Here is a 27,972-nt window from a genome sequence, read left to right as displayed (position 1 = left end):
CATTTTTTTTTTTTTTTTTTAGCAAAATAAATTAAATATTCATGACTCAGTTTGATTATAAATGACTACAGCTTCATGAACTGGCTGGATAAAGCTGCTGTCAAAGAGACTTCTGGTTTTTGTCAACATACTACTGGCTACTGATGGGAAGCTACCAAAAAACATTAAAAATTATAACGTAGACCAATACAGTTAACATGGAAATGTAAGTTATTCTATCCCTTGCAGTCTTCAGCAAGGTTTTCATGCTGTGAAAGGCTATAAAATCTTACCTGTCGATTCTTTTAACAGGAGTGAGGGATGGAGAAAGGTAATATGAAGGATAGTGGTCAGCATTCCCACCGTAATGCATCTTTAACAAACAAAAGGACAACCTGAGTAGGAGCATAAAACCAGCCCTTTTGTAAATCTTAAGTACCATTTTCATCTCTGCGCTCCAACAGCTGATCATGTGAAAGATAAAAACCAAACTTCCATTTGAGAAAAAGGAAGGTTCATCTGATGAGGAAGACCTTTAAGCTGGTCCTAATAGCTGCTAATAATCTCACACTTTGCAAAAAAGTCCTGTTACTTCTTTGTATTAAGTGCCCAACAAAGAGTAATCCATCTTTAGTGGTGTGAGAATCTGACAGGTAAAAAAAGAAAAGAGCACCAAATATGGAAGTTTTTATGTAATAACACAAGGTGTGTTTCACTGGCCGCTGTTTTTCCACACAATTTCCCAACAATGTCCAGCTGTGAGAAGACAGCTTTTAAAAAAAGTAATGCCAGGTGAGTGTCGCTCCGGAGCTGCTTTTCAGTCCGCGGCTCAATGTCCGTACTGGAGGAGTTCGAAGGGAATATTTGGTACTAACACTGAAAATGAATGTGCTGATGCTGATGTACTTTGCCATCCACATGGGAGTGAGTGTGTGTGTGAATGTCTGTGTAGATTTTGGGGTAGATTTTAGCAGGAATTGTTGGTCCTCCCTGGCTGAGGAGGAGCTGCTGCTGCGCAAGGTACTCCTCATAGTTCATGGACGTCACACAGTCTTTCTCGGGGCTGGAGGAGCTGGACGAGGGAGCCACGCAGCCCCTGTCCCGCTCCCGATACGGCAGCCGGTGGGAGCTCTGCAGTACCTGTGCGGTCGGGGAGCTGGGAGGGGGACAGTGTTTTCTGCTCTGGCAGAACCACAGCAGCACTGCACCAAAGATGAACACTATTACTGCAGGGATGCCAATGATGACAGGCCAGGGGAGGGAGCTGGAGGCTGGCGAAAACATGGGCGTCATGTGAGGCTTAGTGTCTGCAAAAGAAAACAAGGTGCCAACTCTTAAACGTTTCCATCCTTTGTTGTCTTTCTGCAAACAAATGGTTGTACTTTTTTATTATGGCATTACTTTTTTATTCATCGCTTAGTCAATAACTGTCCAACCATCAATGAATATGGGTTGCAGAGAAACATGTGTTTGATTTAAAAATCATAAAATGGGGCAACAGAGGAGAAAAGCATCAATTAAAGTTAAACATTTATCCTTAAAAATGCTACATTTTTATTGAATGATTAATATTATTATTACTTATTACTAAGGCAGATACCTAAAAATAAACCACCACATTAAAATTCTATATCTTGTTATATATATATATATATATATATATATATATATATATATATATATATATATATATATATATATATATATATATATATATACACAGATATATATCAATAGATTGATAGCACCGGGCTCTATCCAAGCTGCTCTATTCTTTATCCACAGTTTCTAACACTCCCTCGTGCACTGACACACTGCAAACAAATTCCTCAAGCCTCACCTGGCCGCACACTCAGGAAGGCACTGCGGAAGCTGTAGCCCATGGTGTTGGCGCCTAAGCAGATGTACATGCCAGCGTCCTCCTCCTTGGCGCGAGTAATGAGCAGCTTGTTGAGGTAGGAGCCGTCGGGCCTCGACCACACTTCCCCCGTGGGCAGCACCACAAACCTATGGTCCCCTACCTCGATCGTGGAGTTGTAGCGGCTCTCCTCGTTAGTCTCCACGCGTTTGAGCCACTGAATGACCGGCTTAACGTCGCTCCTCACTTTGCACTGGAAGGACGTGGTGCCTCCGTAGTCCACCGTTGTGTTGACTGGGTGACTGCCTGTCAGAACAGGTTTGGAGTTTGTCCTCTCTGTGTAGACATACATTGAGAAAAAATGTCAAGATGGATGCAGACATCTTCTGACACGACAGCACCTCTGAGGACAGAAGAGGTCTTAGTCGTCCATGCCGTTATTACCCTCAGGCTTAGAACTTATAATTGACATTGAGGGAAGAATACCACATGTAACTTAAGAAGTATGTGTGATTAGTTTCCTCTCTGTCTTTGCTCCTGGTTGTACAGCACACATTTCTCATGGGAAAAGGGGGGGCAGTGGGTCTGGCAGACAGCTGGGCTATAATCGGCTCCAGATTGGGTGGATGGTCTCTAAGCTGAGCTCTTTCTCTCCCCTCTCTGCAGACACCAAGGCACTAGCCCCCAGTCTTGAACTTGCTTCCTCAGTATTCTTCTCATATACATGATTACACATGCACATTCATCCGTGCAGCAGGGATATGGATCCAGCATGTTTTGCCTTGGTCATAATCAGATCTAAAACAGTGATTAGGCTATTTGAATTTCCTGCAGCAATGTACATAAAATCACAAAAATGATCGACACAAACAGCAGTAACCATTTAAAATAATTTGCTCAGCCTCATCTGTTGGCAGTAATAATTCCAGGTGAGCACGTCCAGTATGAGCACAGCTCAGCTCTCTGTGGGATACTCACGTATGACCTCAACTTTGTACGTGGCGTTGATCTCCCCTGCCCGATTGGAGACCCTGCAGGTGTATCTGCCGCTGTTCTCTGGCATCAGGTTCTTCAGACTCAGAGTCCACTTCTTCTGACGGCCCTCGCCGACTTCCTGTTCCGTCAGCGGCCTGTCGTCCTTCAGCCACATGATGTCCGGTCGAGGGTTTCCACTGGCTGTGCACTTGAGCCGCACTGAGCTGCCCACAGGGCGAGCTATCACCCTCTTCCTCATCTTAGTCGGTTGAGTGAAGCGGGGGCGCACTTTAGAGGAAAGTAGAAGAGAAATTTACTTACTTCACTTTTAAGTGGTTTAACATTTTGAGTAGATGGTTTACCCTTCATGTAAATAATCTAAACATTTTCTGCATTTCCATTAATTTCCATCTGGAAACACGTCAGTGTTAACTGGTTCAACAAACAAACAAACAAATGGTCAGGTACAAGGACTGGGCTGAAAATGAATGAAAAGGAAGCCAAAAAATGTCCACAGAAAAACTTTGAATGACTTTCAGAAAGCCTGGAGAACTATTGCTTCAGACCACTTTAAAAAATGACAACAAATTCTGTCTCTTTAGAAGCAAAATTTAAAGAAATGAGCAGTGGTTCGAGATTTTTGCACAACTCCAATGTTTGCGAACAGGTGTAAAAGTAAATGTGACGTGCAGTAAATGCAATCAAACATGCATAACCACTCATCTGGTCTTTTAATATCCAACAGCAAAGCTGAGAGGATGCACAGAAGTCTTACCGAATTTTTCACCACCCAGCTCAGAATTGGTTCCATCAGGTGCTCTGGGTCCAGTTTTATCAGAACCTGAATCATCTGTTAACAGCAGAAAAAAAAAATCAGTCAACAAAAGGCTGAATGAAACCACAAAGGTCCTCATTAAAGTACAGATAGAAGAACTTAAATAACAATAAATGCACGTTTCCTGTTTTCTAGCCATAAATATGACACTAAAGTAGACACTAATATTTTAGATGGCTCATTTTAAAGCCTTCCATTACAATCCTGCTCTTCATGTCTGTCACTGTCACTGCCGTTTTAGCAGTGACCGGATACAAAACAAGCTGAGAAAACCGTTCCTGGCTCTCACTGATTCAATTCAGCATTTATCTACGGGCTCTTCTGAGAGTGTTGCATGCTCAGGTCACACTGTGTAGACTTTGGAAGTAACATGATCAGTTTACATAAGCCCGCTTCCAGGAGACAGCTGTGCAGTTTATGTCATTGGCTGACATCATGCAGCGGCGCTAAGACAGGGGCTTAGAGAAAATATAATGAGTGAAACCAAATCGATGAGTTTGTGATGCGTATCCATTTTTTGAGTTAAGCAGTGATGAATTAACGAAGCAGATCGGGTTTCTTGCCAATGTTTCCCAGAGTGCCGACGGACATTAAGCAGATTATTACTGAAGAAAGGCTTCGATCAAATTATTTATTTTTGCAATATTGATGGGGCGTAATTTCACAAAACATCCCCACATTATAAAATGGAACCAGCAAATGTGCAGCATTTTGAAAAAAAAAAAAAGACTAAAACAAATATTTGATATCAACACAGTTGCAGATCTTTGTCGTTTAACTGCACCTCCAGTTAACGGTATGTTTGAATAGCGATCCAGTAGGAAACTCTCTCAGCCAGTTTATTACCTTCCCTGACTCGTTTTGATTCCCGCTTCAGGGCAGCCTCACGCTGGATTTTTCTAGACGCAGTTTGGCACACTTGATTCCCTCTCAGGGTTTGATTGGGTCAGGTAAAGAGACCAGATGTGACTTCTAACCTTCTTGTTCTGCCTCCCTCTGAGTCCCCCTGAAACCATCGACGCTCTCTAGGGTTCTCTGGGTACAAACCCTCCTTTGTTTGTCCCCTGCAGCACCAAGCCCAGCCATGATGTCATGGCTGTTTGAAGGGGTTTAACTGGCCAACTATAATAACCCATTCCTTTAAAAAACAGCCTCCACTGGAAGAAATATTTCTCTGTTGCTCACTTGGGCTCTCCACATTCCTCCCGGTTCCTGAACCTCCCAATCCAAACAGAACATGGTCCCACACTGCCGGGGTTTTCTTTCTGACTTTTTTCTCTTTAATCTATTTCCTCCCTACTTTTTGGCGATTCTAGGGAACAATGGTGCCCTTTATAAGTCTGTCCTGTTAAAGCTATCACCTGCCACTATTGTCTTTACACAATGTTGGCTCACTGGACTGCAGACAGGGGCGATGTAGGACATCTCCTGGCTGCCACATGAATGTTATTTTTGGAAATCTGAAAGATAAAATCAATAAAGGAGGAGTGCCTCTCTATATATGAAGAGTTTTGTGCACAGGAAGGTTAGTAAAACCTGCAGCTTACTATGGAATCAGTGATCACTGTATGAAATCTAAAATTCCTCGTGCAAATGGGACAGTGCTCCAAGTGAGACACTCAAGTTGCTTAAAATACAGTCAGCCCTTTTCTACACAACTCACATCCATTCATGATCTAGCTACAGTGTTTGGGGTCTGATAATCTTCCCTCCCACTTCATTCACAAATCCAGCCACAGAAAACAGGTCACTGTACACTGGCCTCCTGTGCCAGCTGAACCACAGGAAAAGGCCTGGATGATTTGGGGTCACAATAAGCTCCAGATGTTGTTGGGGACACTAATGTCCAGGGAAAGTTATGCTCAGTGGCCTTGCATTACACTCTGGAAATCTCCAAACAGCTCCCACATGTGATCAGTGAGACACGGGGCAGTTTATCCAACAGTTGGCCTGACAACATCTCCAGAGAGAGGAGCAAAATGAACAATGCAAGCCAGCATCTTCATACAAAAATAATGAGCGCTGCCAGCCCTGTGTTAATAATATTTAATCTGCAAAGACCTAAACATTAACATGCAATCCTGTAATTGCTAATCAGGCAATACTAATACGAAGCCTTGCTGTAGCCCGAGCAGCTGAGGATGGAGAGACTGCTGCATGCAACGGTGTATCCTGGCAAGGGTGCTAAGAGGTGATGGGGCCAGTTGTCAGGAGACCACCCCAAACAGGGCCCAAACAGCCAGCTGGAGGGATTGAAGAGGCGCCATGTTGCACTGACTGACCAGATTCTTCAGATAGCTCTTGGGAGGACGCGCTGTCCGCTGGCAGATGGGAAGAGGGATATCTCTCCAGCCTCAGTGGAACCCCCCCCCCATCCCACACGCACAAACACACCCCGCCTCCACAGATCAGCCCACAAAACCTCTCACTTGCTCACTTCCAGTCTCACTCTACTCTGTCTCTTTATCTTACTGTGTTTCTTCTGCTTGGCCTCTCTGCTGGATCCCAGGCGATGTCTTAGAAGTTATGCTCTCCACGTTGAACTTGAACAGCTGCCAGGATTGAGCTGATCCTTCTCCCCTGACCGGCACTTTAACTGACTGCAGTTGCTCCTCTTAACATGTTGACTCCAGTAAAAATAATACACGGACATGAGGGATACTTTAGTTGTGCTGGGAGCCTGCTACCCCTTGTTTACAGAATTTTAAATAAATAAACTCTGCTCTCTGATCTTTTTAAGCACTATAATTTATGCCCCCCCAACCCAACACACACACATGCACGCAGGCACGCACACACACATACACACACACACACACACAGCAGGTTTATAGCATGCAACTAAATTAAATACCGTACACAATTAGGTGATTCAACGTTACTGGAAAGTGTTGCTCATGATAATTGTGGACTATTTGGCTATATTAATCTGACTTCAGTCCTGGAAGTATTTTGACAATGAGGCCCCTTAATCTTTGTGGCAACCAGAATGAAAATGCACCCGTAATGGAACAATTACCTATAAAAACAAACGCTGTGGCGATGGCCTGCCAGCGTGTAATGGGATGACAGACAAGAGAGCAGAAACAGAGGAGGGGGTGTTCTTGTGAGATGCAAAGAGTCCGTTTGTTATGCACTCACCACCACCACCACCAGAGGACAAGTAGGAAATGGAACAAGCCAGATCAGGATTAAGAGTCAAGCCAGAAAGTCTCTAGGTAACTCCATAAAGGGCGAAAACACTTCTGATAACAATCTCATGGAAATATGCTTCCAAGAAAGACTTGAGATTCTCTACTCTGTGAGGAGCAGAGCACTGCATGCTCTACTCAGAGCAATCCCTGATCTCAAAGGGATCCCTGCCCGCTTCATCACAGCATGTTCATTAGTCTTTATTCTCACTCGGTTGAGCCACAGCAGAAGTCAAACCACACAAATTATCTGCAGGGAGAAAGTTATTTATCAATGAGATTAATTGGCTAACTGTGTGTCTCGTGTGTGTGTGTGTGTGTGTGTGTGTGTCTTTATCTCCCAACTTTAAATCAGTATTTAAATAAAAATAAAGCCCATATGCACGTACAGTCTCTGGCTCCACTGTCGGGATAAATACTTCATTTTAAAAAATCAGTCATCTCACATGTTCAAAGAACACAGCGGTCTGGAAACTTTTGCAACTCATTCTTTTTACTTATTTTGGTTACGTTTAGTTAAGCTCTTGGAAAGACATCTAAGAATGTCACAAGTGAAAATAGTTGATATTTATTTCACTTAAAATAATAAAGTAGAATCCCTTCGATACTCTCCTTACTTTTTCATGATATCAGTAACAACAGCCTTTAAAGCAATTTAAAAAGTACCTGATAACGATGCTACTTTTTGTTTCTTTTTTTTGTTGCTGAATTTCCAGATACAGTCTCAAACCATCATTTCCAAGACTGGAAATTCTAATAATAAATTAATTTATTCAAAAAACAGCTTGAATACGATGTGTACTTGTGAAAAGGGCCTTTCAACATACACACATAATTAGGTTACTTACCTAACTTACTTGAAGTGGTTAGGTTTGCTGATAAACCCGACACCCACCTCCAAATGTAGAAGGAACCAACTACCAGCTTCCACTTTAACTGACAGCTACAGGTCAGGTTCTACTACAATTAGATATCAGCTAATTTCAGTACTTGAACCTCAACCGGATCTCCACCTTCTTTTACTACTTTCACCTGCACACACGGCCACTTTAGTAGGTACACCTTGCTAGTACCAGGTTGGACCTCGTTTTGCTTTCACGGCACAGATTCTGACCATGCCATCTGAAGAAATCGAGACTCATCAGACCAGGGAATGCTTTTCCAATCTTCTGTTGTCCAATTTTGGTGAGCCCATGCAAACTGTAATCTCAGTTTCCTCTTCTTAGCTGACAGGAGTGGCACCGGGTATGCTCTTCTTCTGCTGTAGCCCATTTGCTTCAAGGTTTGACGTGTTGTGCGTTCAGAGATGCTCTTCTGCATACCTTGCCTGTAACAAGTGGTTATTTGAGCTTCTGCTTCTGAAATCAACAAAGCATTTTCCCCCAGAGAACTGCCACTCACTGGATATTTTCTGTACTTGCGACCATTCTCTGTAAACCCTACAGATGGTTCTGTGGGAAAATCCCAGTAGATCAGCTGTTTCTGAAATACTCAATCTAACAATAATACTTAATAAAGTGGCTGATGAGTGTATGTTTAGCTACACAGAGTGCTCACACTTCATCTAAAACTTCCACCACATCAGTTTTAAGCAAGATTCTAACTTTAGTTGAACTCTTTACAAACTTTGTATTTTGACTGCCAAAACTCCAGCTCCATCTTTCACAAATTCTTTATGCTCCACTATAAAAAGTTCGTAGGAATGTCCTTTAACTGCACTGCACACACAGACATAGCCACGTCTGACTTTGATACTATACAGCACAACTGTACTACAAACCTTGACATTATAGCTGGCTCTGTGCCTCAGTCTCCAACCTTTCATTTCAGCACAATCAGCAGACACCCTCATTTTCAACTCACCAACATCATACAGAGGGAGACCCTAAAATAAACTTTGGTCTCATCTATTCGCCACTCACGAGCATGCTTTGGTGCAATAAGCGCCGTTTTCTGAAGTGATTTGTGTTTTCCACTGCTGCTTGATTATGGCTCTTCTTCGTCTGAAGCATGCCTGTCACAAGACCAGACTGTAACTCTTCCTGCGCGAGAGAGCACAGACTCTGGTCCAAATTAGGCATCTTAGAGTAATTAGAATAAACACAGCCTTCACGCTCCACTCTGCTCATTCATCATGTGCCGCTGTAATGTAGAGGAAATGCACTGTGTACAAAAGTGTACAAAAGAGTAACACACTTGGTCAGATTGTGCTTAATCCTGCAGACCTTGTTCAAGAGCCGTGGGAGAGTCTGAAGACAAACCAGCACTTTAACACTGACTGCGATTCTTATTGTGAAGCTACAGACCTCCTGCCTCTACAGAGAGTGGCCTAAGGAAAAGGAAGAGCTGGAGATCCAATTGAGTCACAGAGGATGAAGTAGTATGAAACAATATCCCGTGCCGCTGTTGACTTTGGGCAGAGAGAGGTAGAGGCTGCAACACATACAATAGATGAGAGGATCAGCCACTAAACCTCCATAAATCTACTTGTTTGAGACCTCGACCTCTGTGAGCGATGCTTTCGTTTAACATTTGAACTGAGGTGAGATTTCCGACTGCCGGGAAAAGCTACAAATCTGGCCTCTAAACACCACAGCGGAACATGACGAGGCCTGACCGCACAAATCAGGGACTGAGTCGCTGCCACAGTCTCTGGTTTTAGTTAAGAGACAGGTGACTTCATGTTTTATAGTTACTGCATTAAGCTCGAGTTTTTAACAAGAATGACACATTTTCTACGAGCAAATGATCTCATCTCACGAGCCTGCCGAGGGGCAGGTTATACAAACTAAACTCCATCTGTACTCACCGATGACGATGAGGGTGTAGTTGACGTTAACACTACCAAAGCCGTTTGTTGCTTTGCAGATGTAGGTCCCTGCATCATCTGTCTCCACCTCTTTGATCTTCAGGCCCATGCGGAGGATGCGGAAGCGAATCCAGCCGCTGTGGATGTTGCGTGCATCTTTGGTCCACATTATGAGGGGTGGAGGGTCTCCTTCCACCGGACATGGCAGCTTGATGGCACTGCCCAGCCGGGCTGTCTGTCTGTGCTCAACTTTCTCAGACACTCGTGGAGGTCCTGAGGACACAAGAAAACAAAAATGTATAGTTTTATGCAAGTGGTTTTCTTGAGGGCTTCTGGCTATGAAAATGACCTTAACTGAAGCTCCATCCATCTGCTGTTAAAATCTTCAGGGCACGAGGGAAAGCCAATCAGTAGAAAGGAGGATTAAAAAGAGGGTGGCCTTAAAGGAGAAGTTAAAAAGGTTGGTTTCAGAGGGTAAAGTGAGGGATTGCAAAGAGTTTTAACTGTGAATTGTGCAAAATTATTCTAGTAGAGCTTAAGAATAAAAATATGGAGATAGAAATCAGCACAGCTTAAATTCTTTGTACACCCATGATGAATTTTGTTGTGGTAACTCCACTGGAGAGAGAACACTGGAATAACCTTCCTTTCACAAACAAATGTTTCCACTCTACTGACATTTGGTTTGCTTTGGCTGTTCTTTGCTATTTAAGTGCTTTATATTTACTGTATTTTACCCATATTTACCTGATGGGTTTTGTCTTCTGTGTTGGTTTTTGCACATATTTTGATGTTGCCTGTGCTATACAGCACCTTGGTCAACAAACACTGTAATATCTACTTGCAACCCTTCAGCAAAGGCCCCTTTCAGTTGTACCAGTCAAACCATAAAAAATAGAAAAAAAATCTTTTCAGAAGAATGAAAATCTAAGCCGCTACATTTGCACGACAAATAGCAACATTATCTATTTATTTAGTTTACCAAGTGAGTGATATTGCAAAACAGTTTCAGAGCACTTCCAAGAAGGCAAGTGAAATAAGAACATGTGAATCCTGACTTCCCTGACTCAACCAGAGTCTAACACAGGGAGATCGGAGGCAGATGAAATGAGATAGAGGCAATTTGTCATCTTCTCGCTGATTACCCCAAAATCTTGAAACCAGATTGTAATAATTGGGTAAGCCCTGGCGTTCACGGCCTGCACAGAGAGGGTGAAGCACTCTGGCTCTGGTTATGTGTAGCGTGCAAAAGATCAAAGAGATGAGAGGGGGGCGGGTCGCAGCGAGACGGACAGCAGCCTATTCTCCCGGCTCTTAATTGGCTCAGGTCTGCACCTTCAGATCTGGTGAAGTGGAGCGGGCCGAAACACCCTGTGATGGTGTTAGGAGCCCGGCGCTGCTGCTTGCACAGCGCAGGGCTTCCAACTACTAACTCCCCATCAAAACCTAAACAAAACCCTGAATTACTGAGCAGAGGAGACACAGAGGAGAAGCAGGAGCTCAAGGGAGTGAAAAGAGGGGGAGGAAATGCAACCGAACCCTATACACAGAGTACAGACTGTGCCTCAGAACAAATGGCCGCTCTGCTCGCAGTAAAAACAATGGAAAGGGTATGTACACATGGCCTCTCCCAACGCATGCATACACACACACATACTCCTGGAGTCACATTCCTTCAGTGCATTTCACACACATGGTAAATAAGAAGTTCATTATACTGACACAGGTAACTCCATCTGGCTGTTTCATCCATCACATTACTTACAGATGTATCTCAGGTACAGCATCTGGGCAGCTATCATTTGTGATGCCAAAAATCCTCAACTCTGTCTCAAAAAACAGATATACAGCTGTATACATTGTGCCATAAAAAAAAATCATATTTCAGCATAAAAGCAACAAAACCCGCTTTCCTTTCCTTTCTGCATGACTGACAACAAACTGAGAGTTTTCCTTCCTCCCTGTGGACGTCCTTTCCTGGTCCACAGCATGCACAGGAAATTGGAAGTGTCATTGTTTATGTCTGTGGAGAAAACGCAACCGCAGTCTTTTTGGCCGTTGTCAGCTGGCCCATATCTCACTCCACTGCTACTAGGAAATCAGAACAGAGACACTTCTCTGTAGGATATGATTTAAGACCACAAACACATCCCAGCATTGGCTTGGTGCTGCTCGAGCTCATATGGACCCAGAGTCCTAAAGGGCTTAACCGCCTCGGGAAAACATAAATATATTTCTGCCAAATCTTGAACAAATAGGCTTCAGTTATCTATTCTGACTTACGGTCTCACGAGACACTCAACATGTGTTCCTTCTGGATTAACGGAGAGGAGTGACTTACAAAAACAAGGCCTGATTCAGGTCAAAGTTTTAGCTGAAGCAAAGTGTCAAAACACATTGAACATACAAAGGAAATGCTTCTGTTAAAGCTGGAAAATACATTTCTTGAGAGGCAAGCACAAGTCTGAGGAAAATAAAGAGAGACAACGGAACTTCTGAATGCCCCTTTCCATTCATAAAAAAAATAATACAAGGGTGAACTTTATTTTTTCTTGCAGTTATTTGCAGAGTAGTCAACATTTACAGTAAATTCGCACCAACCTTCCAGAGGAGGATTTCCTTCCAAGTTAAGATTTCTGTTGGCTTTATATTTGTGGTGGTTTTGGCTAAACTGAACTTTCGCCACTGCTTCATTTACTGATACCCTTTTCTCTCACTAAATCTGTCCTTTCCAACTTGAAGGAATAATTTGAGTGTTGGAGAAATAAACTTCTTTCCTTCATTACTGCAAGTTAGATGAGAAGAACAATACTATTTCTCCTCATGGGCTAAAAATAAGAATACAAGCTTCACATAAAGACTGAAACCAGTAAAAACAAACAGCTATCGCTCTCCAAAAGTAACAAAACCCATTACCTCCAATTTTATGGTTGAACAAACAAGATTTAATGTGCTAATTACTGAATGTGAACATAATGGTAGGAGGATTTTTGTCTCCGCAAATGTGAGTCTATATGAAAAATGTATGTATTGCTTAAAGACTGGAAACAAGACGAAATAACAAGTCTGGAAATAACTATTTTTGAAGACAAGTTCAGTAGTTCTCAGTAAATATTGACTACGATTTTTTAAAATGCAAAAACAAGAACATAAATCCAAGTTAGTGTGTTTCCAAAAGTATCAATCTATTCCTTCAATTGTGAACTTGAACTTGGACAACTCGAGCTACTCCTGAGTAGTTTTTGGCTTATTGCAACTTTGGCCGCTGCTCCAAGTGCAAGGAATGTGCAAGGATTGACTTCCTCCCTCCATCTCCGTTCCTAAAAAGCTTTTGAAGTCCTTTTCAAAAACAAGGAATGAAGAAGCGCTGAAATCAAGGACATTGTCTGAATAACTTAATAAGTATTTGTGCTGTGTGCATGAGCACATCGTTTCTTCAGCGGGGGACTCTCCTCTCCTCCTCCACCTCTGCCCTCTCAAGGACAGGTTCTCTTAACCTTGGAGTTAAAAGCTTTGAAACCACACAGAGGCTTTCTGTGGAAAATAAAAACAATCCAGTTCTGAGAAATGGGAAATTATTGCCCTTTTTCTTTGATTATAAGATACACAGTTCAAGATGCCTAATATTCAACTCTTCATCACGCCATAGAGGACGTCAACTGTACTGCAACAGTTACCTCACAAAGTGTTATAGTCCTCTTCAGACACTGTGATGAATGGGCATCTGCCCAACTCCTGAGAAACTGGTGAGCTTTTACCCAAATTGTTGGAATTGCTGGAAAATGATACACATGACCATATGGGCTTTTCCGTACTCCTGTGTTGGTAAAGCGCCGCTTATTATAAGCGAGTTTCATGTGTGAAAGGAATCTTTCATAGCGCAGGAAGAGGAGGAGGAGGAGGCCTGGCGACTCACAGAATTAGCTCTGTTTTTCTTTGCTCAATTTGGTGATGGATTATTTTAAGAGAAAGGGGCACATTCAATAAGAGGCATTCTTGTGATTCAGACTAAATATAGCCAGCTTTTACAAAACCTTGTGAGCGGGTTAATGAGCAGTTGATCTGTCGTGCAGGCATCCGTGGAGGGAAATATGTTAGGAAATGTCAGGAAGAGAACGAAAGAGAAAATAAAAAAAATAATGAAAGACTACAAAAGCTTCCAGACTTGAGCAACATTCAGATGTGTTGGCAGCTCTCTCCTTGTTTATTTTCTCTTTTACTAAACACCTGTGGATTTGTAATGATGTGTGCATGTGCTTTTTAGTCCATACAAAGTGCTTTGGTTTTTCTAGTCATTGCAAACATGTGAATAAAGGCTTGACTAGGCTGCTGACAGCCGTACCAATAGAGAACACCTGGAAGTTAACCAACCACAATGAGAGCAACCCCATAATGCACGAAACACTGTCCGCCCAGCGCAGGATAATAGTTATTCAAACATTTTCCAATAAAAAGCATTTTGTTGCTTAATCTCCAGCCAACTGCAGGAATTTTTAATGCATCAAAAGGCTTTTGCACGAAGGCAGACTGTAGTGATTCATTACTAAGATAAACACTGATCTGAGCGAATGTGTCTTCAATGTGCAGTATTTACATAAAGGATAAGAGGCACACAGACAGATAGAAGCTGGAGAATGTTTCCTCCTACTCAGCAGCACTGTGTTAGCTCAGCAGACCATACAAGAGCAGACAGCACTTTAACCTAAGAGAGGAAGGAGTTTAATGGAGCCTGTGCATCCAGGGAAGCATTCCATAATACATTACTTAAAGCCTTAGGAGCAACTGTATAATACAGGTAAAAAAAAAAAAAAAGAAGAACGAATAAAAAGAAAGTTCAAGGAACATGAGAGAGAATGGGGGTTAAAATCCAGCCGGAAACCGAATCCAAAGCCGAAGACTGCACTTGAAACTGGAGGGGTTGGGTGAAGGCGAAAGGTGAGGCAGACACAGCAGCTCGGGGAGTGTGTGAAAGGCCAGAGCTTCTGTTCAGGGGCTGCTGCTGCTGCTGCTGCGCTTGGCTATACATTTCACAAGCAGAGATAAAAATCAGTATAAAACAGTGAGACAGGGGACAAGAGCCACCTTGGCAATTCAAGAAAGAAGGGGGGTGAGGCAGTGAAGGGGAGGCTGGGTGAAAGGGGATGGGATTCGTGGAGTGGCGAGAGCGGTTGTTCTGACAGCAGTGAGGCAGCGGAGGGTGAAGAATGCCGTCTTTTCTTACCCGTCCAGACGTCCTGCCCAGCAGCTTCACCCAGCGTGGTAATCAATACCTGTTATTTTCCCCTCTCGGCTTTCCAATCAATAGATAAGAGTGGGTTAAGACCAGTTGGGACAATGGCTCTTTCTGTGGCACCATCAGATGTGGGCTGAATAGCAACTGCTTTAGTGGTGGGAATAGTACAGGAGGAGCTATTGGATAACATGAGGGACTAGAAAAACAGCAGGAAGGGGGTGGAATAAAAAGAAAAGGGGAATAAGATGCTCCTGTCAATCTATCCGATTAGAGAAGAATCAGTGGAGTACCATCACTGCCTGCCTGCAGTGAATCCTACCGCTGCTTCCTTCACGCAGCAAAACAAAACAGCCTCCTGCCGACTCCTCATCAAAAGAACAGGAAAGAAACAGAGAGGAATTACTCCAGCGTCATAAAGCTCCTGGAAACATCTCCATCACGCGGCTTACCCTTAACAGGCCTGACTGTGGAGTCTTTGAACTCTAAGCTGCTATATTTCATTAAACTTGATGGCCTTCTGCCTGCCCCAGCTGCCTTGGCTGGAGGAAAAAAAATGCGTGTGTGTAAGCTTTTTTAGTCTCCTTGCTACGCTCTCCTGCGCAACTTAAACCTTAATTAGTGAATATTTCTGTTTGTCAATAAACCAGATCATCTTTTCTGAATAGGGTGCAAAAAATGATCAGAGGTGCATTATAACCCCTGAAAGCAAAGACAACCTCCATTAACATCAGTAAAAAAAAAGAAAAAATACAGTAATATATAATTTATTATTTAAGCCCTCATTTTCAGATCAAATTGATCACAAGACAAGATGTGCTAAGATCTCCATGTCTGGAGAAAACTTTTACGATTATATGAAAGTACTCTTTCACTTCAGGTTAAGGGGTTTCCATAAGGACCCTGTACATTTCCAAGTATGTGGAAGTATGGAGCCCCTATGGAAAGTCCTTAACCTGAATTAATAGAGGCCTTTCATGTTATGTTTTTGGGGCCATTTTGGTCTTCCTACCAGGTTGTGAAACAGGGGTCTCAGCGGAACAGTTCATAGCCTGGTTTTCCACAGAAAAAGGGCCTTTTCTTTATTTAGTTTATTTAAATGCTTGCTTGTTTCTCTGTGTCAGCAAGATTATTCAAAAACTACAAAAAAAAAATGGAGGAAGGCATGAAATACTGCTGAGGATCTGGACTTCTTTCTCAGTGTCTCGAAGGATGCGTCAAAAAATAACACTCTGCTGTCAGTGGCAAGTTTAAAATCTCATTTATCACAACATTATGTTCAGTTTGTGAATTATGTTCAAATTCACTGCAAAATTAATTATAAAGCTGGGTATGCTTTATGTTATCTTGTGACTGAAAGGCATGCAGTGCCCTCAGATATATATAAGTCAGATCTAACCTAATTGTTCAGCTCAAGGAATTAAAACAGTAGGTCACAATCCAATGGATGACATCACAGTGGCCATATCTGTCTTTTATATACACACTGTAGTTTTTCATAGTGGCAATTTGAAAAGAACAATTATCCTCTAATGTGTTACTTACTTTTTTGTTTATTTTTCCTATTCACATCAAAATAAAAAAAATACTTGTTAAATTTAACAAAGGAACTGCTGCCAGAGTAGTAAATATGTTTCTGCTTAAATTATTTCTTAATTATTCCTAGAAAATTGAACACACTGACTCAGTGAGACAAGATCTCATGCAAATGTGAGTCTTGCTGGTCTTGCCCTGTCATAAAGAGAGCACAGCAAGTGGCACTCCAGCCGCTTTATCTCACTCCATTAGGCTAAGGCCTGGTGCACACACAGGGGCTGAGTGTGTGCTTAGGGCCACTTATCGGGGAAGAGGCAACAGCAGGGAGGCTGTGAGGAAAGAGGAAGGCCAAACAGAGTGACAGAGACAGAAGGAGAGAGCGGAGGCGTGGAGAGAAATCAAATCAAGCCAGGGACAGAGAAGCAGGGTGAGGGTTAAGGAGAGGAGGGTCGATTTAGAGAGCAGAAGGGAGCAGAAGCTAAGATGGCAGAGAGGCCTCCTTTAACACACAGCTCATAAGAAGAGGAGGGCTGCAGGGGGGAGTGAAAGGGGATTAGGTGGGCCCAGGCGGCAGTAACCAAGAATCCCAACAATCTCGCACCCCACTCCCTGGCCCGGGCTCAGCCTCAGCCACATGACACACTCAAACAGACTTCGCTCTCTCTCCATTACAAAGCAGCGCACCAACAAGCACCTGTTTATTACTGTCTATAATATGTTTGGAGGTTGGCCGACCACTTGGCACTGAATGGGACATTGTGAGAATGCCCACATGTTTTGGCTGCTTTGGACTGCCAGCACATTGTTTCTTAGTCTCCCTCACAGACAAACAGATAAGAAAGTTTGGACACAAACCCTCATTAATCTGTATGTCATTATTGTCCCCTTGCCAGTGAAAACACAGGGCGCTAACGATTAAACTTTAGATTAGTATTTATCTATGTATAGCAGTTCTCCCTCTACAGCAAAGGCTAACAGCATCTTGAAAAGACGATCCCAACAGGTGTTCTGGACCCACCAAAAAAGCCCCGCCCCCAAGAATGAAAATGGTCTTAAGATAATTAAATTAGTGCTAGTTGAATTTCCTGATTTTTTTTTTTTTTTTTACGCATGCCTGTACTGGTGTGTAAGGACTGCTCAACAAACGTCCAAACCAACACAGAAAATAGTGATTTAGAGGTCATGAGCAAACATTTTAGTTCAAGGTGTAAAAAGTCAGCAAAGTTATAGAAACCACACACAAATGTTTGTTTTTGAGGAATTATTAAGCAACTTTACCCCTTCAGATGCCAAAGTGTACATTTCCAAATTTGTATTTTTGATTTTGGACTCAGACAGTTGGGCATGCAAGTGATCAAGAGTCTGAGCTGGGTGGTGAAAAACCTGACACTGAAGAAAGAAATCTGCTGGAAATCTAGGACCACATGAAGGCTTTTGCATGCTTATTGTATTTACCACAAATCAAATTTACTTTCACATTTATTACCAACACATCTGCCTTTTAAATTTAGTTGCTGGGTTTCCCACAAGCATATTTTCTTCTGGTTGGCTGCCCCTTGAAAACAACAGGTTTGAGCAGTTTTGGATGGGGCTTCTGTGCTCACAACCAGACACATTTCGATCCCATATACTGTACAAATGTATCTTACCAATATGATAAGATACACGCAGAATTTTTAAGATGTGAGAAGAAAAAAACAAACTTGAGGATCACTGCTTCAAAGCATCAATGCTGCACAAAAAAACAATTCCCTCATTGCAAGACTTGTGTGTTTGTTGTTCATGGTCTCTTATCTTCTAGCAGTGAGGTGCGTTCTGCCTTTCACACCCCCCCTCTTCTCCTTTATTCTTACTGCATTCCCCTGTGTGTGTGTGTGTGTGTGTGTGTGTGTGTGTGTGTGTGTGTGTGTGTGTGTGTGTGTGTGTGTGTGTGTGTCCAACCTGCATTTGGCTCATTGTGTACAATAACTGACGAGCAGAGGAGCACAGAGACTGTAAACAAGAGCGTTTTGAGTCAGACATGCTGTCACCAGTAGACCCATGTGTGTGTCTTTGCAATGATGATGATGGCCAAGCTTGGCGTGGTGTGCCCCTTATTTCTCTCCTGGAACCTTACACTAGTGTACAGTCAGAGGATAAGCCAATCTCCATGACACTAGGAAGCGCTTTACACCAGCGCCTTTGTCAACAAAGCCTTTCCAGGAAAGGGCCAATGACAGACTGTGATGTAGCAGGAGTGTTTGGGCAGAATGGAGCAATTCAGACAGGGGCAAGGGGGAGGGAGAGGCCAGGGGAGGAGTGGGTGAGGGAATGAGAAAGGCGGGCGAGACAGAGACGAGACAGTGCGGGGAGGAAGAAGTGGAGAGGCGAGGCGAGGCGAGACAGACGGAGGGGGTGGAGGAACTGGCAAAGCTCTCACTGACAGCAATGGGGCCTCTTGACAATCCAGGAATATTGTCTGAAATCAATCTGTCATCATGGAGCTGTTGAGTCTGTCATTACGATGTGGTACTCGCCCTTTCACAGTGACAATTTGTTCAGTGCTTTCCCAGTTCACCTTACTACTGCACTGTATAAAGGTTGCTGCCCTCTATCCATCTCTGTCTGCCAGTCTGTCTGTCTCTCTCTTTGTTAATCAACTGTCCACACAGAGCTTTGCAGTCCTTTTATCGGGGTGACCTGCACAGAAACAGCCGTCTGATGACCAGAACAGACGTCCTGCTGCAAGGACTTCTGTTACATCATAGATTTTCCATATTTACAGCTATCAAAAAAAATATCTTTCTACAATAATAAACAAGTCAAAGAGTCTACAGTAGCAAGCAGCGCTTTCATGTAAATGCTAACATGTTCACAATAATAATGGTGGTGTGCTGAATTTGTTTGGGATTAATGTCTAGCAGTTGCTAGATATTAAGGCTCCTGAGAATTTGGTCATAAACCAAAGCTTTGGGCTCATTTTGACCTTTGATCTGATGTTCAGTAGAGTCAGTGGACTCAAATGGACAAACTCATGGTGGACTAAGAGGAGAAAGCCAAAGATGAAGTCATCCCCTAGGGAACTTGAATTTCTGGAACAAATGTTGTGGCAGTCCACCTAAGAGTTACATAATATTTCAATCTGAACCACAGACTTCATGTAAAAAAAAAAGGACATATCCACTGCGAGTCACTGATTGGTGGAATACCATTTAGAAGTATCTAGTGTGTCAGTATCAAGGTGCAACCTCGAGAACTGAAAACTGAAGCAAGAAGTACCAAAAACTGCAGTTCCTCGAGTGGCCACTTGAGGCTGGTTCCAAAATCGAGTCAATCACGATAGACTCCCAAGTTAAAAATGTCCAATTTTACAGCTTAATAGGCACATTTAAATCAAAAAGAGACCAACACCACAAACCCATGAGCACGCACCTCACTCATACCACACCTTTAGGTGTTAATACAATTTAAATGGTGACTTAGCTAAACACCAAAATTGTTTTTGGCATGATCCTACTTTAGGAAAAGTTAGAGTGAGGAAGATTCATCCTCTGGGGACCATTACTGTACAAATGTCACATATTTTAGTCTGGACCAACTGACATTGCCATTACTGAGGTCATGGTTAAATATAAACAAAAAGAATAGCCAGTTCAGCTAATCAAGACAAACAATAACTGTATCACTGGCATATTGCCAACATCTGCCAAGTCTTAAAGTCCAACTACATCCATACTGGGGGCTGATCCAAGGCCTAAGCTCACATCCCTGTGCATGAGGAAATCAAATCAGTTTCACTGCATGGTGCAGAATTCCAGTCTGGGACAGCAGTAGCTCTGCTATAAAATATGACAGATTATACTCTTTGCTTCTGAAATGATTTTTCCTCCCTTCATGTCAAAGGAGGGACATATTTTTCCATTCATTACAAAAAAAGGAGTGGGTCCCCAAAATAAAATAAGAAAATCAGAGCTTCTCAGACTTCAAACCTCCACCTCCAGTGCTGAGAAAGACCACTGCTGGTGGAAACGTGCAGAAATAAATTCCATCACGACAGCCCGGACATTCACAAAAAAATCCCCCTATTTTGGCATATTGGGACAAGCAATAGCCCAGACCAGACTCTTTATAACCTCAATCAATGGGTACAATGCATAAATTCTTTCCAGGATCACCCAAAAGAATCCTTAATGAAAAACAAAGTAGAAGTGAATAAGCCTCAAACCCATGTGGGGTCTTACTGAAGCTCATCAGAGATGAACTGAAATAACAGGGAGGGGGTTTGAAGGCAGCAGAGGCCTCATTCAGAGCTCGTTATCCCAGCCATGCCCTGGCTCAGCTGTCTTTAAGTCCGGCCAGCCACCACTGTTGCCACCACCATAACTTTCAATCAACCTTTTAACTACTGAGCGGCAGGGTTAGATAGAGGGTGGAAGGGGTTGTGTGAGGGACTGTCAAGTGATTTCAGATAACACCCTAGAAAGAGGAAGAAGGACCAGAAGAGCAAAGAGAGCAATTTTAAAGGTTTGATGTCTGGTACTATATTATAAAGTTAGCTAACAACCAAAAAACAGATGGAAAACAATAAGAAGCTCCTCAAATGACAAGCAACAGGTTCGCCCTGGGTGCTCGATTTGGTATTCTGATAAGTCAGTCAGAGACTTCAGCAGCACAGACTCTAGCAGGCTGTGGCAAGTACAGCAAACAAGCACATACAGTGAGATGGGGCAGATAATATTTCTGCTCTTTAAATCAGCCTTTTATTCACTAACATCACAATGGCAACTCTTCAACGTGCCCAAGCCTGCTCAGTCCAAGCAACATCTTCAAGGCCATCATCGCATAAAGTAGACAGTATAGATGCTTTCCCGAGGCAACAAAATGTTGTTTTGGTACATATTTTGCAGGAGATACAACCAGGAGGTAGTGAAAGATGTGGAGCAGCAGGGGAAGAATGGAAGTTTAAATTTCTGCACCCCCTGCCCAGGTATGCATCATAAATCTAGAAGTTTAATTTTACAGGAAAACAAACCCAGTTTCTCCCGTTGAGCAATGAAAAAGGAGATCAATTGGCGTGTCATCATTTCTCTTACTAAAGTGACTGAGCGAGCAGCTGTGGAGGACAAAACAGGGAGGAAGATGGTGGGGTGGGGAGTGAGGGGTTGGCGAGGGTCTCCATGACTTGGCTCCTCGAAAGAAAAGAGAAAACAGAGCGGGAACTGGAGAAATGAAGGAGGCTTAGAAAGAGGGGTTGCGCAAGACAAACAGGTCCCACTGTGGGGCTGAAATGTTATTGTAAGGTCACTTGTAAGGTTCCAGGAAGGCAGACCCTTGCCCCCCCAACCCCACCCACAGGCTGACTTCCAGTCACTCTGTCCACTCACTTTCTTCAGGCCAAGGGTGTAACGCAGCAGCCTTAAGAATGGAGTCTAAACAGTGTACTGTGTCATAATATTTAACACCAAGCAGCTGTCAATTAACGCAAATTTGTTATTCATATGTCTGCTAAATAGTGCAAGTCAGACCAGTGAAAGGCACAGAGTCGATTATCATCTGAATGGTGACCGTCCGAAGCCTCTGTGTGAGCAGCTCCGTGGGTTTGATGAAGGTTAACAGGAGCAAAAGGAATTCTATTTAGCTGAACCCAAATCCATTCAGCAGGCAGGAAGAGTGTGTGTGGTCTGAAAACACTCCCAGAGCCAACTGCCCAAACAAACTAATGAGCATTGTACACATACACACACATACACACACACACAGAAACACAGACATGGGGACTTTCTTAAAAAATAAAAAAGAAGAGGAAAGAAATTCTCATGTGCATCTGAACATTAGCATACAGCTGAAAGTGGCAGACAATACTTTGTTGAAATTCCACATGAATGTTAATTGAAGTGTCCATTAGAGTCAGTCAATGAGGGGAGTGTTGCTCACAAGGATTATATGACCCCACTAAAGTAAACACCGAGTGACCTCCATTATGACTACTTATCACTGCTACAGCTCTTTCCTTTCATTCCCCTTGGAGAAGTGAAGTCTGACACATTCCTCCCTCCAAATGTTTCCTCCTGAACTGACAGGGTCAGCATTGTGTGTTGACAGATTTGGAGCATGGATTGTTATAGTGCTGCTGACATTATTTCCGCGATAGAAACAGAGGGATTGTAGCAGGAGGAATATTATTTCCACCTGGTTTAGAGGGAAAGGAGGTGGAGTGGGAATAGCTGTTGGTCTACCTCTGAGGTTTGCCAAATTGCCCCACGCTCCTTGGATGTCTCATTATCATGACTTTTCTCAGGGTAATTTCAGGCTGCTTAATAAAACGCACGCATATATTCAGAGGCACGAAAGCAGCGCCCGTTCGCTCTCGTAACTTCTTCTCACGCAGGTCTACGTGGCACCACCTCAGGAAAGTGAGTCCCCCGTCTGCTATGAGCTTAAATACATGGCAAATAAGTCCAGTCAACAGGGATGACGAGGGTTTAAAATTAATTACTGCTGCCCTGTCCAACCCGGGGGACCGCTGCACACAATAATCCAGCCATTGTTCTCTGCAAATGGACCCAGGCTCTGTAAATATGGGGCTATGGAGAGCTGAGAAAGGCTGGGTGGGAGTAAAGGTCAGCTCATGCCTTGTTTTAACGACAGCACATTAACTTAACTCACTTCCTTCAACTTTAGACCGGTAATAAATGGGAGGAAATGCAGAGAAAAAGAAGGCGACATGTGTTTAAAAGGGTTGGCATTCATTGGTGGATCTCTGATGCGCTGAACAGTCACACCTTAAAGATGAAGTTTATCTTCCTTTGAGTTCTGCTGTTTGGTGTGGGATGAAAGACAAAAAGGTAACACGAAACTGATTTTATTTCTAACACTAAATGAGGCATTAAAGTGCAAGTTGCATAAGGACTGTTAAAAAAAAAGCATGTTACACAGCTTTTCAACCCAATCCTTTCTCTCCACCCCCCTCGTCTCACTAGCTTGGCCCACGAGCCAGAACACCACTGTTACACCTTCTTACTATTCAGGAGCTTTAAAAAAAAAATAAAGAAAATAAGAGGACTTTGGGGCATTTTGTTGCTGAGAAACTAGCCTCATTACAGTTTAAGGAAATGGAAAATGGTCTGGGAGCCAAACAGCCTTGTGATTTTAAAAGCCCTTGGCATGCAGTTTATCTCATAGTACATTCTTGCTATGAAACCATGATGTAAGTCTGCTATAAAATGTATATTTTCCAACAAGGTTGCAGAGGAGTTTGCATGCTTTACACTTTGCCAGATAGCTCCATAAGCGAAGGGAATACTTGTGGGGTTAAATTGCAAAAAAAAAAAAAAAAGACTAGTGCAGGAGCTTAAAGGACCACTGTACTTGATGCCTGTTTCTAATTAAAATGCACCAAAATAGTACCATTCACTGTGCTCATTGTTAGCTAGTCCTGGTGCATAACAGAGACACCTGGCGCCTCTATTTTTCTCCCAGGGTGCATTTCTGCAGATCCATATGTCCAGACTGCTGCATTCCTCGTTCAGTAGAGCTGAGTGGTCCCTGGGCCTGTCACCACATTAGAGCTCTGCTGGGACACATCATCAAGCGCCTCCTCCAGCTGCTTGAGGGAGGCCGAGCAAGCAGAGGGGGGGAGGACAGAAGGTGCTAAGATGGAGGAAGTGCAGTGGTTACAAGGGGGTCTCAAGAAATAATTCTTCCAAGGCCAGCTGCAAAGTTGGAGCATAAAAAGAGGGAGGTCTGTGTGGGTGTGTATGTGCGTGACTGCGTGTGTGTTTGGGGCCCTCTGTGGCACTAGAGCAGGGGGTCAGATGTCACCTGGTGACTGACAGCAACAGGCTTAAAGTCATTCACCCAAACTTGCTGTCTTCTCAGGTGCACTGCCTGAAATGTTTAGATAACAGCAGTAAAGAAACACTCCTGACGTGTTTTTACTGTTTCACACGTAAGTGAAAGAAGGCCCGTCCTCAATAATTTAATTTACATTTGTCAAAGATGTCATCATACATTGTTAAATTTTACAGGGACAGCTTAACAGCTCTGCTGGCCTTCGCTTCACTACAAAAGCAGAAGCTTTGAGTCAAAACCCCAGACTGTATTTCACAGCATGTCAGAGTCAAGCTGTTGCATTTGGACTGTAACACAGAGCTTACTGTATCCCTGCTTCTGTTGGTGGAACTGTGGGATATTTACACTTCACAGACTGTCAAGTGTCTTACAAAATCATCTCACTCAGACTCTTTGCCAGCCACATATCTGCGATTGTACATGTGTCTCTGCATCTGCAACCACTTTCAGAGAAATTATGAAAAGCAGGCTGCAAATTCTTCCCTTTGTCTGACATTAAATCAGCTCAGGCTCATCGGATCTCCACTCCCCACCATCCCACTGGCTTCCCCGTTTTGCTTTGCTCCTTCGCTGACATATGTTAATCTGTAAACATACAAAATTGCCTGTCTAATCTGATTTAGCCTTCACATTTTGTTTACTTTTGGTTTAGTTGTGCCGTGAAGGCACGGCTGCCACGCTGTGAATGAGGCATTGTCTGCAGACCCACAGATGTAATCTGCCCCTCTAAACTGCCGCCAACCCACTCCTGCCCCTTTCTACCTTGAGCCCAGATAGCCGCATGCAGGTATTGTACCTATCAGACGCCTCTTGAATTCACTCACATGCTGAGCAGGAGAATAAAGAAGGCGCTCTGGAGCCTGCCTGTTTTGCCAGAGCATAGTCTTCTGGGGAAATGTTTCTGGTTTTCAGATTTCTCTCATTAAAATGTGAAGCATAGTTTCAAGTTCTGCCCCTGTCTTTGACTCATGCCACTGGATTGCATCAGACATGGTTCAGTAGTCAGTGATGGTGGATGAAATCACAGGAACTGTCTCGACAGCTGTTCACGAGCTGTTGACAAGCTCACTGTAAATTGCCTTTATAAAGCAAAGTATTGATACAGCGCAGTGAACTGTGGTGAGGCTGAGGTTTCCCACTCTCCAATCGAGGTTTCGGTCAATATATGCATGCATATAGACACATACATACTCACACATACAGACACACACAGGCTGTTGTGAGACAGTCTCTTGGCCAGCCGCTGGAGAGCTGGACTCTTACACTAACTGGTGTCCTTTCACCCTGGGAAGCTGATGGATGATGTTTGTTTGGTTTTGCTGTTGCGAATACACGCATGCACGCACACACACACACAACACACACACACACACACACACACTGCTATTACTGAAACACACAAACTAGGGGTAGGGGTAGGGGACGGGCTGGCTTGCCCTCTCTCGTTCCGCTGCCCTGTGTTGATTTTGGGCTGTGTTTAGAGATTTTTTTTTTTTTTTTTTTTTTTTTTTAGTTTAGTTTAGTTTTCCATCTCTTCCTTCTCTGAGCGACAGCGTTAAGACCCGACTGAGACTTTCTTTACGCTCACAGGAAACCAGCCAGTCGACTTGGTTAATAGTGCTGTGTGAATGAAAAAAAGAAAGAAAAAACAAATATGAAGCAGCTCACCTCTGCAGTCAGTCAGCAAAACAGCCTCAAAGATGAGCAGCACAATCTTCAGAATGTCCATGCTGTCCAAAGACAAATTCATGGTCCCTAAATCTGAAAGACACATGCACACACACTTGATTTCAAGACATTTTTGGACAACATGACTTAAATAATAAAGCTTCCTGAGCAAACCCACTATATCCTATATCACTAATAGAGTGGAGCAACTTTCCTCTTCACAGAAGGTCCAAGTCTAAGACTCCTGGGACCTTCTGTGGTCCACAAGAAAGTTTACGATTCTAAATTTAACCCCAAGTAAGACCTATTTGATGGCAATATTAGCATATAAAGTTAATGCTAAATAACACAGGATGTATGTTTCCCCACTGCGTCCAGACATTAGATTTGGGATTCTACATTGGGGTCTATATTAAGGGTTTTTCAGGGTCGAAGAAGTGCTGAATAATGCAATAACACAGTTATGTATCTAAGCTACATATTCAAATACATAACCAAGGTCTGGAAAGCCAAAATGCTCACGGAAACTGTTGTTTTAGGCTAGTTTATCTTGATGCGCTTACAGTAAAAAAAAATATCACGCCGGCTGCTCACTTGCAGGTTGGGTAAGCATGCAAATAAAAGTGTAAATAGGACTTTAACATACCTTGGTATTCAAGTGAATTAAGTCAACCTTGTAACACTCTCTGGACTGAAATACTTTCCGCTAAAGTCCGTGTCGAGTCCATGAATCAAAAGTGACAGCGGTCGACTTTCCACCGACCTCTAACAGATCAGCACATGCCTCTCTCTGCAACAAAATAACGGATTCAAGGCTGCAATAAAACCGGACACTTCCATAAATCACAATAACCTAACCCAAGTGTTAAAAAAAAAGAAATAAAAGAAAGTAAAAAATCAGGGAAGTCCACCCCGGTCCGTGTAGTCCGCTTCACCCACAGAGTGACTTCTCCAGCAGCAGCGCGCACACAGCGGAGACTCGCCGTCCGTCCCAGCGCTGCAGCTCCGGGCCAATCACAGCCCGCAGAGGCCGGACGCGTTTAACTCTTTATCTCTCACACAAGCCTCTTCATTACACAGCTATTATCTCACCAGCTTAGTGCACGAGAAAAGAGATAACAGCTGCAAACTGTTAAGAAAGATGCCATGCAACTATAGATCCTCATAGAAGTCAGCCTATTGTATTATAAGAAAACTGTCCAGGCTGCCACCTTTCACCTTAAAGAACAGGAAGATCCTTCATTGTGGCAGAGGGGAAAAGATTTCCAGGTCATGGGAGGAGAGAGAGAGGTTTAAGAAAGCATAATCAAAAGGACCCAGCTTTCATTTCTGTAAATTACACACACACACACACACACACAGTGGAAATTGTTTTTATTTTTAAGGTAATGTGCATCACTGTGCCCTAATACAGATGAACTACATCAATACATTGTTTAAGCTGTTTTGCATAATCCTGCTTAAATGATATCATTAAAGCATAATTAAAATACCCAAAGTAAGTCATCATATACATTGATTTGTTTGAGCATGACTACAGCATGATTTATTTACTTAGCAACTAAAGCTGTAAAGTAAGTTTCATTATTAATGTAACTAGTACCCTGTACTGCAAATACTCACATTAAGTTACCAGCTTCATAAGTCAAACTTACAGCTCCATACTGTAGCTCCCTGTGCAGTACTGCAGTACAGTATGAATGCCGTCATGTGCTGCCACCTACTGGCTGCAGCTAAGCTTCGACTATATTGAAGAGACCACAGTCAAGCACCTTAGCTGTCCTACTGCTGTTTTGCCCCTGATTCAGAATCACCAGAGCTATATTACTGAGTTATTTAGCCAGCCAATCTCTTACATGCTGCTTCTCATTGGATGCCTCATCAGCCCTGTTTGGGTGGGGTCTCAACATTAGATCCCTCTCTCCCAGCTAACCCAGCCAGCAGCAATAAGCCATATTATCCAAACTTACCCGGTGGCTTTCATTGCATCTTCAGTAATGGAATGTATGACTGCTGCTCCAGTTACCCCATCAGGCAGTCCACTTCAACTGCACCGCACTG

General features: G+C 43.1%; 1 protein-coding gene across 1 annotated transcript; it reads right to left on the bottom strand.

Moving 5' to 3' along the window:
- Position 1: 1 nt before the first annotated feature.
- Positions 2–26,853, bottom strand: LOC115772579 (fibroblast growth factor receptor-like 1). Its single transcript, XM_030718913.1, has 7 exons — positions 26,558–26,853; positions 25,912–26,004; positions 9,648–9,920; positions 3,588–3,662; positions 2,816–3,100; positions 1,820–2,173; positions 2–1,286 (listed from the first exon to the last, which is right to left on the bottom strand). Exons 2-7 carry the CDS (start codon positions 25,991–25,993, stop codon positions 850–852), a joined length of 1,506 nt encoding a protein of 501 aa, XP_030574773.1. The 5' UTR covers positions 25,994–26,004; positions 26,558–26,853; the 3' UTR covers positions 2–849.
- Between the last annotated feature and the right edge of the window lie 1,119 nt (positions 26,854–27,972).

Source organism: Archocentrus centrarchus, chromosome 22 (genome assembly GCF_007364275.1).
Source record: "Archocentrus centrarchus isolate MPI-CPG fArcCen1 chromosome 22, fArcCen1, whole genome shotgun sequence".
Taxonomy (NCBI): domain Eukaryota; kingdom Metazoa; phylum Chordata; class Actinopteri; order Cichliformes; family Cichlidae; genus Archocentrus; species Archocentrus centrarchus.
This window is presented reverse-complemented; position numbering and strand designations above follow the sequence as displayed.

What these genes read in the sequence shown, in the direction of transcription:
- LOC115772579 (XM_030718913.1), bottom strand. Translation starts at nt 25,993, where the DNA reads ATGAATTTGTCTTTGGACAGCATGGACATTCTGAAGATTGTGCTGCTC. An exon ending in GCTGGGTGGTGAAAAATTCG is followed by an intron (nt 3,101 to 3,587) that starts GTAAGACTTCTG and finishes TTTCCTCTAAAG; the next exon opens with TGCGCCCCCGCTTCACTCAA. An exon ending in CTTCCTGAGTGTGCGGCCAG is followed by an intron (nt 1,287 to 1,819) that starts GTGAGGCTTGAG and finishes TTTCTTTTGCAG; the next exon opens with ACACTAAGCCTCACATGACG.